The sequence below is a fragment of the Leuresthes tenuis genome, unplaced genomic scaffold (assembly GCF_036924035.1).
Source record: "Leuresthes tenuis unplaced genomic scaffold, fLeuTen1.0.hap1 SCAF_22, whole genome shotgun sequence".
NCBI lineage: Eukaryota > Metazoa > Chordata > Actinopteri > Atheriniformes > Atherinopsidae > Leuresthes > Leuresthes tenuis.
The window spans coordinates 4,604,675-4,617,670 of record NW_027325376.1 but is presented as its reverse complement, the minus strand read 5'-3'; the positions used below and the strand labels follow the sequence as shown (position 1 = coordinate 4,617,670).

Here is a 12,996-nt window from a genome sequence, read left to right as displayed (position 1 = left end):
TACATAAAACTAATCAGGATTCTGCATCTCTCACTGGACAGAAAGTGCATAAATACAGGGAAAAACCCTCGAAATGTGCTCTTAAAATAATAAAATGAGCCCTTTAGTAAGACTAAATCCTCTTTGCCACCGACCTGTTTGTTTGTCACTCCGTCTTCCTGCAGGTTTCTCTGTTATTTCCGAGTAAAAAATGCGATTTCATTGACAGCGTCATCAGTAAGGAAGTCCGTCTGCCCCAGCAGGTGCCAAATAGTGTTGCTGTAGGGAGTGAAAAATGAGGGTGTCCCGTGTCAGCCGCTCAGTAATCACTGCAGTCAGGGGGAAAAACCTCAAGCATGGTAGCCGTGAACATTTCCATGTGTTATTATGGCGGTGGAACGCTGTGGTTTTTTATTAGAGACATGTGTTTAACTTGTGCCCTCTGACTTAAAAAGTCAGATCAGAGTGTAGCTCAGTGCTACCAACTGGGTTTTCTACTGCTGTCGTTGGATGTTTACCAGAATTAAGTATAATAACGTGCTGATTTGATCGTAATTCGTTAAGTAAGACACCTACGGTTAAAAAAAAACAACCTCTTTTTCCAGATACGGAGCCCCCGGTGATTGACAGGTGCAGGTCGCCGCCGACAGTCCAGGCCACAAACACGGAGACGGCGGTCGTTTGGGAAGTGCCGCAGTTTTCCGACAACTCAGGTATGTCTGGTTCCCCTCTCTGTAGATGCTTTATTCTTTTGTAGCTCCGTTCCACTCTGCTCCACCCTCTGTCTCAGTGGATGATGGATCCTTTCCAAGGAAAGATTGGAAAAATGGGATCAGGACGGGGCTGTGTGTGTGTGAGTGAATAAAGGAGGGAGATGCCGGACCTGTGCATCCATGTTTAAGACAGAGATTGAGAGAGAATGGAACTGGTGGACAGAGGAAGCAGCTACAGTGTATGCTAATGTCGTTAATGTTAAAACAGATGGAGAGCCACAGGTGTTATTGCTATGAAAAAGGCTCTTTTGTGGGAATATGCACTCATTCCAACCATATCTCACACAGTCCTTTGTATAATTACATGAGCTCATACTGCATTTGACTTTCAGTACTCGGTGCTTGATTTAAATGGTTTTTTTCTTATAACAAAGTCACCATAAGATCTTTTACACAGTAAGAATTGGTGTTAATCATTGTCCACCCTCTGCAATACTCATTTAGTTTATAATTTGTTTACAAAGTATAGATTTCTTGGGCCAATGTGTTTAAAATGTTAGACGAAAACCGAAATATTTACAGCAAAATGCCCTCCAGTTGTACTAAAGATGAATTAAAGGAGATATAATACGAGGAAAAGAGCATATATTTGGGTGTATGAAGTCACCACCTGACATTGTGTCTGAGCCGTTCAGATTTACAGGGGAAACTTATGTCATTTTACAAAGTCATTCGATCCCTTTTCTCGTTATTTCTGCCTAACTTCAACTTCAGATGATGCTTCGTTTGCTGTACCTCGGAAGGGAGGAGTTGGAAGTCTTTTGTTTTGCTGTTAACATTAAATCTCACCATCAGCAACAGAGTTCACCTAACTGAAGAAATAAATGAGCTAATAACACTCTTTGTACGAATGTTGTATATCCCAAAAAGGAGGCTCGACCAGTTGGAAGCTAGAAATTCCGATTTTCTGTGTGCCATTGAATGCACCATCAGTGCAGAAATGGTACCAGCTGTTGCAAAAACAAACAATGGTGAAATATTGTCCATATATTCAGCAGTTTTAATAACTAACAACTTAAATAAAACTTAGAAGAATGGAGCAACAGCGACAGAGTTTGTTGAGCCGGAGGAATGATGAAGAGAGAGCCTGTTTCAACAATGTGGGCGACTTGAACACATGGCTCGTGTCTAAAAGGGATCAGGAGCCTACCAGCTGTCCGTGGTCCAACTGTAGAAGAGAAAAATGTACGTTTTTGAGAGTAAAATTGCCAGTCAAGTACTTTTCCACCAGTTTGCTGCGTTGTCTGAGATCTCCAGCTGTTAGCGTGATGCTCCTTTAAGCTGTAATATCGAGTTATTTCGTCAAAAGGGGCGGAGCCTGAAGAAGAGACGGGCGGAGGCGAGGCGTCTGGGTCACTCCACGCCCTAAAAACATCCACGTGAATAAAGGTGTAAATAATCAGTTCTCAGTAGGACTCCAGATTAAAATCAGACTCGGCTTTGCAGTGATCTGGAGCTCGATGAATAAATCATAGAAACTATGCCCCCAAACATCAGCTGGTATTTAAAAAAGAAGATCTAATGCACACAAATATGACATATAAGATTAAGTACATTTTACCATGAAATAAAACACAACTTGTGGTTCTTATTAACATTTTGGCTTCTTTTTGCACAATTAATTCATTGTTCCTTTTAAAAAAAAAAAAAAAAAAAAGCATAATTCATAACAGCAGATTTTATCATCCTTCTTGTTATCACCATCCATTTTAATTAGATTTTAGAGGTTTTAAATAGGTGCAGATGTGGATAATGGCTGTGCATGAGGCTGATTTTTATCTCTTCCACAGATCTTTTGCTTGCAGAGCTCAGGACTCCAGAATAACTTTTTCCACCAGAAGCAAAAGAACTGAAATTAACAGAAACTTTCGTGTACTTTTCCATCTTGACTGCTTTGCTAATAAATGAAACAAAGAACAAAGGAGAATGAAGAGCTTTGTGAGACTAAATGTAATCGGTCGGCTCAGTTAAACTATTTTTTGCTTTAATTGATCCCTTAATATTTATCCATTCCTTAAACACAAGCACTTTGGTATTTCTGTTGGATAAATAGTCAGTTTATTACAAAAAAAACAGCCCTGATGTTCAGAATAAATCAACCTTATTGTGTTACGCTGCATGTCAGCGAATTATTGGACAAATCAGAGTAACTTCCAATGAGCTGAGTCGGATTCGCTTAAACTCGGCTAAATTTGACTCCTTTTGTCTTCCTTTACAACATGGTTTAATCTGAGTTTGACTCCTTTTGTCTTCCTTTACAACATGGTTTAATCTGAATTTGACTCCTTTTGTCTTCCTTTACAACATGGTTTAATCTGAATTTGACTCCTTTTGTCTTCCTTTACAACATGGTTTAATCTGAATTTGACTCCTTTTGTCTTCCTTTACAACATGGTTTAATCTGAATTTGACTCCTTTTGTCTTCCTTTACAACATGGTTTAATCTGAATTTGACTCCTTTTGTCTTCCTTTACAACATGGTTTAATCTAAATTTGACTCCTTTTGTCTTCCTTTACAACATGGTTTAATCTGAATTTGACTCCTTTTGTCCTCCTTTACAACATGGTTTAATCTGAATTTGACTCCTTTTGTCTTCCTTTACAACATGGTTTAATCTGAATTTGACTCCTTTTGTCTTCCTTTACAACATGGTTTAATCTGAATTTGACTCCTTTTGTCTTCCTTTACAACATGGTTTAATCTGAATTTGACTCCTTTTGTCTTCCTTTACAACATGGTTTAATCTGAATTTGACTCCTTTTGTCTTCCTTTACAACATGGTTTAATCTGAATTTGACTCCTTTTGTCTTCCTTTACAACATGGTTTAATCTAAATTTGACTCCTTTTGTCTTCCTTTACAACATGGTTTAATCTGAATTTGACTCCTTTTGTCCTCCTTTACAACATGGTTTAATCTGAATTTGACTCCTTTTGTCTTCCTTTACAACATGGTTTAATCTGAATTTGACTCCTTTTGTCTTCCTTTACAACATGGTTTAATCTGAATTTGACTCCTTTTGTCTTCCTTTACAACATGGTTTAATCTGAATTTGACTCCTTTTGTCTTCCTTTACAACATGGTTTAATCTGAATTTGACTCCTTTTGTCTTCCTTTACAACATGGTTTAATCTGAATTTGACTCCTTTTGTCTTCCTTTACAACATGGTTTAATCTGAATTTGACTCCTTTTGTCTTCCTTTACAACATGGTTTAATCTGAATTTGACTCCTTTTGTCTTCCTTTACAACATGGTTTAATCTGAATTTGACTCCTTTTTGGTTTAATCTGCTCAGTTTTATTGATTATTTTGTTTCTGCTGGCAGATATCAGATACGTCAGACTGTTGAAGAGCTAGTTTTCTAACTCATGTTTCAGGTTTTAACGCTTCATCTCAGGAATGTTGGTATTAGTTTCTCGACTAATGTCACCTGCTGATTCGACATCTTATTTTGATCAATTTGGGACTGTAGTCTGAGCAAAAGGGTCTTAATGAACATTTTGTTATTAGAAACGAGTCGATAGGTTAAAGGAATGAGCAAAGAGGAGCGACAGCAGCCATCTTATATGTCGAAGTCACACTGGTGCGACTTGCCCCAAAAATGGCCCAAAATGCATCTTAAAATAGTCTTAAGCACCAACTACCTTTTTCCATCCAGTCAGATTTACATTCAACCAAACTGCGCTGATCTTTTCGTTGTCATGTCCAAAAACTAAGGAGTGTTTTTATCTGGAAACTATAGCCTTAAAGGGACCATCCAAACACTTTTCTAACACCAGGTAAAAAGAAATGCGGATGTCTGACTTGGTTTAGTCGTAAATCTGCACAGATTTTTATGCATCCAGCCGTCTGAGGTTAGGGAGACTGTGATATATGAAGGAAGACGCTATCAAAAGAAGCGATACCTGGAAAAAGATGCTTATAGCAGTAAAATGAGTTTGGAAAATGTTCCCCTCCGTGCCGGGGGTTAAAGGAAAGAAGTCTCAGAGGATGATTTACCTGAAAAGTGACCTGGATCACCAACTTAAGTGTTTGATTTACCTTGAAAAGTGAGTCTATACCCATGTAACCGTGTCTGAGTCACTGCTGGCTGCTGATGTTTTTGTTGCCAAACCTGGAAAGACATGAAGAATTTAAGCATATAGGTTGTTTATAAGTGAAGGAACACAGATACTTTGGCTTTTAAGGGTAAATTCTTGTGTTTTTGTGACTTAATAGTAGCCGTGCATGGATTGTTTTTAACTCCTGACTGTGATTGATACACAGTAATGATTATATTTGATATATATTAGGATGCAGATGTTGAATAAATCACTTTCATTCATGCACCTTGGACTGATTGTCACGGAGACATTTGTCAGGATTTAAAAGAGGAGTTAAAAGACGACCAGTTCAGACCGATCGTCCAATAGAGTGGATGTGGGTCACTTTACCAGACAGGCTGAATACTGTAGACTGGGATTGCTTTCTTTCTCTTACTGTACCCAAACCGGAGTGATGACAGACAACAAACCAGACCTATTCATGCCTCCAGCCCACAGCCAGGAGCGTAGAACCCAAATAGCCCCGACACTGTCGTAGTTTACAAACTCAGGGCCCCAAATTTAACGTCCTACTCACTAAAAACCCAAACTGGTCGTTCCCCACCTGCCTGCAGAGGTGCACCCCATCACACACACACACTCACCCCTACGTGCACTATAATAACAGGCTGCTGCGGCTGCTTTGGGTGCACACAACGTCAGTCCAGCGCTGCTTCGACGTCAGTGTTTTGTTTTTCCAGGCCCACACCCTGATGCCAGCTCTATATTTAGTCATGACTCCCTCGGCGCACGCAGACAGACGCACGCGCTCGGCTAAATATAAAGGGAGACTCCAGCAGGCCAGACGTGTGTCAGCCCTGTTGGCACGGCGACGCTACTGTTAATGGAGGTGGACTGGAGTCGAGAGAAAGGCCGATCAGTCACTTTTCCCCTCCTTTTTAATGCCATCCTCGTGCCTCACAATTGCAGATGTTCTCATTGTTCTTTGTTCCCGACCCGCAGCGTCGCACACTCCCCTTTTCCATCACTCTCTAATTCAGAAAGAGAGACTGTTTGAACTAAGGTGGTTCAGTGAAGAACCTCCCGTTTAATCCTGAAAAGTCAAGGAAGGCCAAGACTGCCCTCTGCAGGATTTCTGACTCAAGATAATCCAGAAGTTATAGATGAGAAACGTAGCTCTCAGTGGAACAGTTACTGTTATGTATCATGTTTTGTGTGAATATTTTACTCAATTTAGGGGAAATACTAATACTTTATGATGCTATTTTGCAGCCAGAACACGGTGAATGATCTGCAGCCTAACCTGCAGAGTGACTGGGATTACTATTTCCCTTTTTCCAGGTGGTCGCCTCACAGTAAACAGCAGCCACAGTCCGGGCTCGCTGTGTCCTGTAGGAGAGACGCTGGTCCAGTACACTGCGACCGATGCGGCGGGAAACAGCCGCACATGCAACCTCACCATAACTGTACAAGGTATCGTACTGACAGCCTTTGTTGTGCCTTCTCAGCGCACATATGTGGAGATTTTAACTCAAATTGTCCCTAAAAGGTAGTTAGTCTGACCTCTAACCCTGTCAAATATATAACTTATTACTTATAACTAATGGCAAAAGACCAATTCGTGAGTTGTGGCATGAAAAAACGTACTTAATGTAATATAATTAATGGTATTCAAGGTATTTGGGGATAGGATTTGGAAGATATTCTGTGCATCGTAGAAACAATCTGATAAATCTCCAAAAGTGCCTTTTCAGTATAATAAGCCCAACATGTAGTCCTCTAAAAACAACTCCCTCCGTAGTCAGAAGGGATTATTGAAGGAGTCTGTCATTATTCAGTTTAAATATTTGACTTATTCTCCATTAATAGTTTAATTTTGGGATAAACTTTATGTTTCTCCCTTTATTTCTATCCTCTATCTTTTCTTTTGTTGAACTCATGTTCGCTCTGAGGTGCGAAACCCAACAAATACTTCAAATACACAACAAAACCAGCTATTTTGTTACGATTCACGTCTGAATCAACCTATGGCGTAACCACGCATTCTTTGGGGGGGTCGTGTCCCCCCCAATATTGAGAAAATACCAACCTGTCCCCCCCAATATACAGAAGAAAATATGTAAAATGCATGTTCTCCTTTTATGAACCCTGTCAAGGGATCGGTCTCTTGTTATGTCTTATTTATTTTCAACTTATTTCCGTGTGTTACCGTGGTAACGGCTGCGCTGTCTCAGCAGCGGCTCTCCTTATCTTTACGTTGGACTTCTACTTTTGACGGAGCCGCAGCTCAACAGAGCAGATTGTACCAGAACAGGAAATCCAACACAGAATCAACAAAATAAACTTCCGCCCCCTTTCAAAATAAAAGAACTTAAAACAAAAATAACATTAGACTATTAGACTTTTCATTGTTAATGCACATTTTGAGACATTGACACAATAGAAATGAACCTGGACTTAAAAGTCCTCAGAACATTTTTTGTTAAAGGAAAAGTCTGTAATTTGTTACATCATTAGTTGTCCTTATTAAAATATTTCCATAAACATGCTTTGGGTATTTGGTCGTTTTCCATTGGAAGCTGTCCGATTTGCTACAGAACTACTGGAAGAGCATAATTGTAATTGGTAGGTGTGTTTAAGGTCAGTAAACAGTAAGCAGCCAACCAAAACAAAGTGGGGGGGCAGTCACTGTCTCGGAGAAATTACACTATTCCTTTAGATGTGAATTTACAGTCAATGTAGTCCTCTAAACTATGTTCTAAATGTCCAATTTTTCATATATAAATAAAGAATTGTAGATAATGCACTCAACCATTTTGTTTTTCTTGGACCCCCCCCAATGTCTAAACCATGGTTACGCCCTTGGAATCAACTGTGAAGCAAGACAGTGGAGCCTGTGCTCACAGTTTATTGTTGTCTGGGCCCAGATCTGATTGAATTACACTTGCTCTGCTTCAGATTTAATACATGGATGTATGCTGCTGGTTGTTATTATGGTGGATTTATGTTGTCCAGGGACGACGTGTGACCAGCCATATGTCCCTGTGAATGGAGAGTTCATCTGCTCCGAAGAAGAGGAGGGAGTTAACTGTACCCTCCACTGCAAAGAGGGCTATAGCTTCACTCAGGATACAGTGCACAGCTACTTCTGCGCCTACAACGGTGTGTGGGAGCCGCCCTACTCTCCAAACAGACCTGACTGCTCATGTGAGTGCGGCACGAGGACATTGCAGGTTACTTTGTTCATTAAGACTTGTGCCGTGCTCAATATTCCCCTGTTCCTCTTTCCCAGTGAATCGTATCGCAAACAACGGGTTCAAGCCCTTCGAGATGCTGTTTAAAGCGTCTCGGTGTGACGACGCAGACCTGGTCAAGTCATTTGCCGGGGACTTCAACGCCAAACTGGGAGGGATGGTGAGCAACTGCACACACGCTTTGAATCAACTCCGACACACACTGCTGACTTCCTCCCTCTCCACAGCTTCCGAACATCTGCAGCAGTGATGACGTCACCTGTAAGCTGGAGGTGATGTCACAGGGTCACTGTCTGGAATACAATTACGACTATGAAAACGGATTTTCTATCGGTAGGATTTACATCCTCTTAAACGAAACGTGCTATTTAAAGTGAAGCATCTTCTTAACTTGCCTCACGCTCATCAGCACCGGGAGGTTGGAGCAACAGCTGGGGTCCTCAGGGCGCCCAGGACTACGCCTACTTTGAGTCAGGCTTCGCCACGGGCAGCAGGCAGCTCCCCAGCCGGCAGCGGGACAGCGGCATGCAACCTCACCAACGCACCAAGAGGCACCGAAGGATCACAGGCCCCACCAGAGACCAGAAGATCCAGATCTATTTCAACATCACAGGTAGAATAAATGGGACCCTCTGCCTGCTCAGCAGAGTAACCACTTGTATTTTCCATCAGTTACTTCTGTTCGGTCCTTTAAACTTTGGCCATTCTCCCAGCAAGCATCCCTCTGCCCCTGTCGAGGAATGACTCAGTGGAGGTGGCCAATCAGAAAAGGCTCATGCGGACCCTGGAGCTTCTCACGAATCGGCTGAAACGGACGCTGGCCAAGCAGCCGCTGTCCAGTTTCCACGTGTCCTCGGAGATGATCGTAGCTGATCCCAAATCGCTGGAGAGCAAGAAGGCGTCTCTGTTCTGCCGGCCGGGCTCAGTGCTCAAAGGCAGAATGTGTGGTGAGTGGATGGAGGTGGATTAAATTCATTAAATCTCAGGGTTTATTTCCTTAGAGTGAATCCATCATGTAAAGATGCTCCACAAGATTAATTTTTCCCAGGAAATCCCTAACTGTAATTGCTCTCGCAGTCCAATGTCCGGTGGGAACGTACTTCTCTCTGGAATATAATGAATGTGAGAGCTGCTGGCTGGGTTCCTACCAGGACCAGGAAGGCCAGCTGGAGTGCAAATCCTGCCCTGAAGGAACCTCCACAGCCTACCTGCACTCCCGCAGCGTCGCCGAGTGCAAAGGTGGGTTTCATCGTGTTCTCTAATGTATTAATGTATTAATAAGACTTAATCCTGTCGATGTGACCGGTCTGTGTCTGCAGGGCAGTGTAAACCAGGCAGTCACTCTCTGAATGGCTTGGAGATCTGTGAGTCGTGCCCTCTGGGGCACTTTCAGCCTGGTTTTGGAGCCAGAGAGTGTCTGCTCTGTCCTGACGAGACCTCCACAGTCACCAGAGGAGCGGTGGACGAGGCAGAGTGTGGAGGTGATGTGTAGTTTGACAGTTCAAAGTAAACGGCTTTAATGTCCTATCCACTTAAAATGTGTCAAATTTGACAAGCCCTAATTATATTTGAGTTATTCAGAAGGCCGTTTGGAAAGAAAACCGAGCCTCCAAGCAAAAATGCTTCTATTAGTATGTTCAAAAATAACAAATTCCTGTTTGAAAAAATACTCTTTTTCCTTTAAAGTAGGTTTGGAAACTTTAGATACAAGTTTTTCCAGTTAAATTAATGAATAACTTCTACCTTTTAAACTGCGGGCTTGGCGCCTCGGCATGTTTTCCAATATTTTGGGGGTGATGTTGGCGCCTCATCAGCTCCTTTATACTCATTCATTTCTGTTTCCTCTCTTTTTTCGGCTGCTCCACAGTCCCCTGCACGGCGGGTCACTTCTCCCGCACCGGCCTGGTTCCTTGCTATCCTTGCCCCAGAGATTACTACCAGCCTGAACATGGCCGCTCTTACTGCCTCTCCTGTCCTTTTTATGGCACCACCACTATTACTGGAGCGACCACCATACAGCACTGCTCCAGTAAGTGCTCCTGGCTACGGATTCGTTTACTTTTCATCTTAAATGCTTGAACCCTGCAGAGCAGATCGGGCTTTTCTTTGTCTATTTGTTTCTTTTATACTGTGAAATAGTACAAAAACATTCTAACTTTCCTGAAATGCGGAGGATTTGTTACAAGAAATCAAACACGTCTGAATAAATGTGATGGAAGGAGGCACATTTACAATTTCCTAACAATTCGATTTCTGTGTACTTATATTAAAAATACCCATTAAGACACTTACATTTTACATTTAGCAGATGCTTTTTATTGCTTTTAGAGACTTAAAAATTAGGAAATTCCATTCAAACTTCAGTGCAGGAAGAAACCTGGTAAATCAGCATAAATATAAATGACAAAGTTTATGAAGAACAAGGTTCGAGTTCGAGTAAATTCAGGTTAGGAGTTTAAATGATTAAATGATTCCTGAAGGTCGAACCTGAAGGCTTGTTCCGCCATCTTGGAACCGCGGATGAGAGAAATCTGGACTGAGACGAACAGAGTTGTCAAGAAGGATCATAAAGCAGTGGCTCTTTAATCTAAGTTTCAAGGGGTTTCACAGGTGGTTCTGACCTCAGATTCCTTTTTATTGCTCGAAAACAACCTGAATGTTTGACATTGTCCACTAAAACCTTCATTTATCTGCCTTTGACAAATTCTGACTACGAAATAAAAGACATTTCAGAGGTTAAACATTTTAGATTAAATGGCTCCCTTCAAAAGATGGTAAAATTCTGCACAAAGGCATCACTTTGAATCAGGTGCTTTGAAGCAGGGAAACGTCTAAAACCTCGAGGACTCCTCCAGCCTGATAGCAGCTGGGATTAGCTACAGCCCCTCTATGACCCTGACTTTAATTTTGCGGGTGGAGAAAATGATCGGAGGCACAACTCTTGTGTGTCTGGAACATCACGACGAGCCTGATTTAGGACTGTTTTATCAGGATTTAAAGTATACAAACATGGCACCAGGTGTCTATAACAAGGATGACAAGCTAAGATTGATCAATAAAAGGCAACTTGTTCATCTTCCAAACCCTGCCAGACGGTTCTCTGGACAACACCAAAGGTATCTGCCATTCTTTCGATGTGAATTGTGTCGAATATGTCGAGGCTTGAATATCACTTGGTAGCAAAACAAACGGCCGGTGCAGAGATCTCGCCTAAATTAGGCCGCCCTGAGATTTTTAATGGTTGCAAGAAGAAATATAACATGCATTAGCATAAAGTAGGCATATTTATCTGCTCCTGTGTTGGTTAAAAGTATTAAAAATATCCCTTTAAGGTGCATTTAGAACATATATTAAAAGAGAGTTTACTATGGGTGTGTTCATATGAACAGTTTTAAATGTTGGTATTTAATAAATGTATTTAAAGGAATAAAATGACACAAGTGGTTAAAAAAAACCACGTTTGCTCTTAAAAGACCCTTAAAGTGTTATATTTGACTAGTCCTGCTGTAATAATGAGTTGGTACTTGATGTTAAATCTCTGCAGGACATGTGAGGTCGAGTCAGCGGAGCAGGAAAGAACCTGTTTTTGTGTCGCCGTTGCTCCACTTGTGTGGTGTCTGATGGGTTCTCTGACAGCTCATTCCAGTTGGAAACTGGATTACTGTTTGGGATCTGGGGAAATGGAAATATGGCTTTTATTGCCCTGGAGCGAAATGGGAATGAAAAGCTTCATTCCCGAAGTGTGGGAATGAACAGCGGTCAGAACCAACTGCCAGCAGTGAATACAAATGCAGGTTTTTTGCTCAGCTGGCCTGCCTTCGTCTGCCAGTCTGGTGGCAAAAGGAAAACTCGACTTTGCTGACATTTTCTGTATTTTCTTTGGGTGTCGCTGTCAGGTTTTGGCTCCAGCTTCCTTCCAAAGGAGGAGAGTGTTACTGCTGCTCCAGAGGTGGAGGTCAGTGAGGACTACCAAGCCAGTAGTCAGGTAAGTCTCAGCTTTCCGAAACCTACTTCATTTTTAATGTTTTTTCATTTAATCATCGTTTACAGCCAAAACATAGAAATTTACGAGTGGATTTTACTGCACAAAGTGAGGTTTTGGTTGCTGTTCCTGCAGGTTTTCCACGAGTGCTTCCTGAATCCATGTCAGAATAAGGGGACGTGTGAGGAGGTTGGAGCGGGGTATGTCTGCACCTGTGCACCTGGATTCACAGGTAAAACATCTATTGATCCATCTGTCATCTATATGCATCTGTAGGGAAGAAATTGGGCTTCTGAGCTTGTGAAAATGATCATCGGTTGTTGTCATTTGTGTTTCCTATAACTACCGTAACACCGGTGTTTTTGTGCTTTCATTTCTGGCTTCAGACGTTCATCTTCACCACATCGGTGTTGTGTGTCGCTTTGTTATGAGCATTAAATTCAGCCTCTGATGTTTCTCCCTCAGGTGCCAAGTGTGAGATTGACATAAATGAGTGTGACTCTGCTCCATGCCAGAATGAAGGCTTGTGTAAGGATGGGATGGGAGACTTCCAGTGTCAGTGCAAGCCTGGCTTTTTAGGTAAGATAGACACGATGGAGGACGGAAGGATCGACAGTCAGGAGTCTCTCCTCTAGTTATCCAAACATCACCAAAGGAGTGCCCCAGGGTTCAGTTTTAGGACCTATTATTTTTCCAGTCTTTGTTAACTTCGTCTGTATGCCGATGACACAAATGTTGAATATCTGTGCTCTTTGATCATCTGCAATGTGCATTTTATAGGCGCCCCTTTAAAAATCTAGGCATCGCAATTGATGACAGGCTCTTTTAAGGCCACCTTACAACATATTTGAAAGAATATGAAACTAAAACAGGAATAAAACTTTTTTTTTTATTCAATGCCAGTTAATGGTGTGTTGCTGCCACCTTTTTACCTCTTATTGATGATGGTGACGTTATCATACGG

The 12,996-nt window shown here is 41.7% G+C and overlaps 1 protein-coding gene across 1 annotated transcript in view; it reads left to right on the top strand.

The window, feature by feature from the left end:
• Positions 1-12,996, top strand: part of svep1 (sushi, von Willebrand factor type A, EGF and pentraxin domain containing 1) — a 133,696-nt gene that overhangs the window by 91,620 nt on the left and 29,080 nt on the right. Inside the window, exons 10-22 of the mRNA XM_072376281.1 lie at positions 585-692; positions 6,138-6,269; positions 7,812-8,003; positions 8,089-8,210; positions 8,278-8,383; positions 8,460-8,663; positions 8,764-8,997; positions 9,128-9,289; positions 9,370-9,531; positions 9,918-10,079; positions 11,947-12,035; positions 12,168-12,264; positions 12,498-12,611. Coding sequence (XP_072232382.1) covers positions 585-692; positions 6,138-6,269; positions 7,812-8,003; positions 8,089-8,210; positions 8,278-8,383; positions 8,460-8,663; positions 8,764-8,997; positions 9,128-9,289; positions 9,370-9,531; positions 9,918-10,079; positions 11,947-12,035; positions 12,168-12,264; positions 12,498-12,611 — 1,884 coding nt within the window. The remainder of the gene's footprint in view (positions 1-584; positions 693-6,137; positions 6,270-7,811; positions 8,004-8,088; positions 8,211-8,277; positions 8,384-8,459; positions 8,664-8,763; positions 8,998-9,127; positions 9,290-9,369; positions 9,532-9,917; positions 10,080-11,946; positions 12,036-12,167; positions 12,265-12,497; positions 12,612-12,996) is intronic.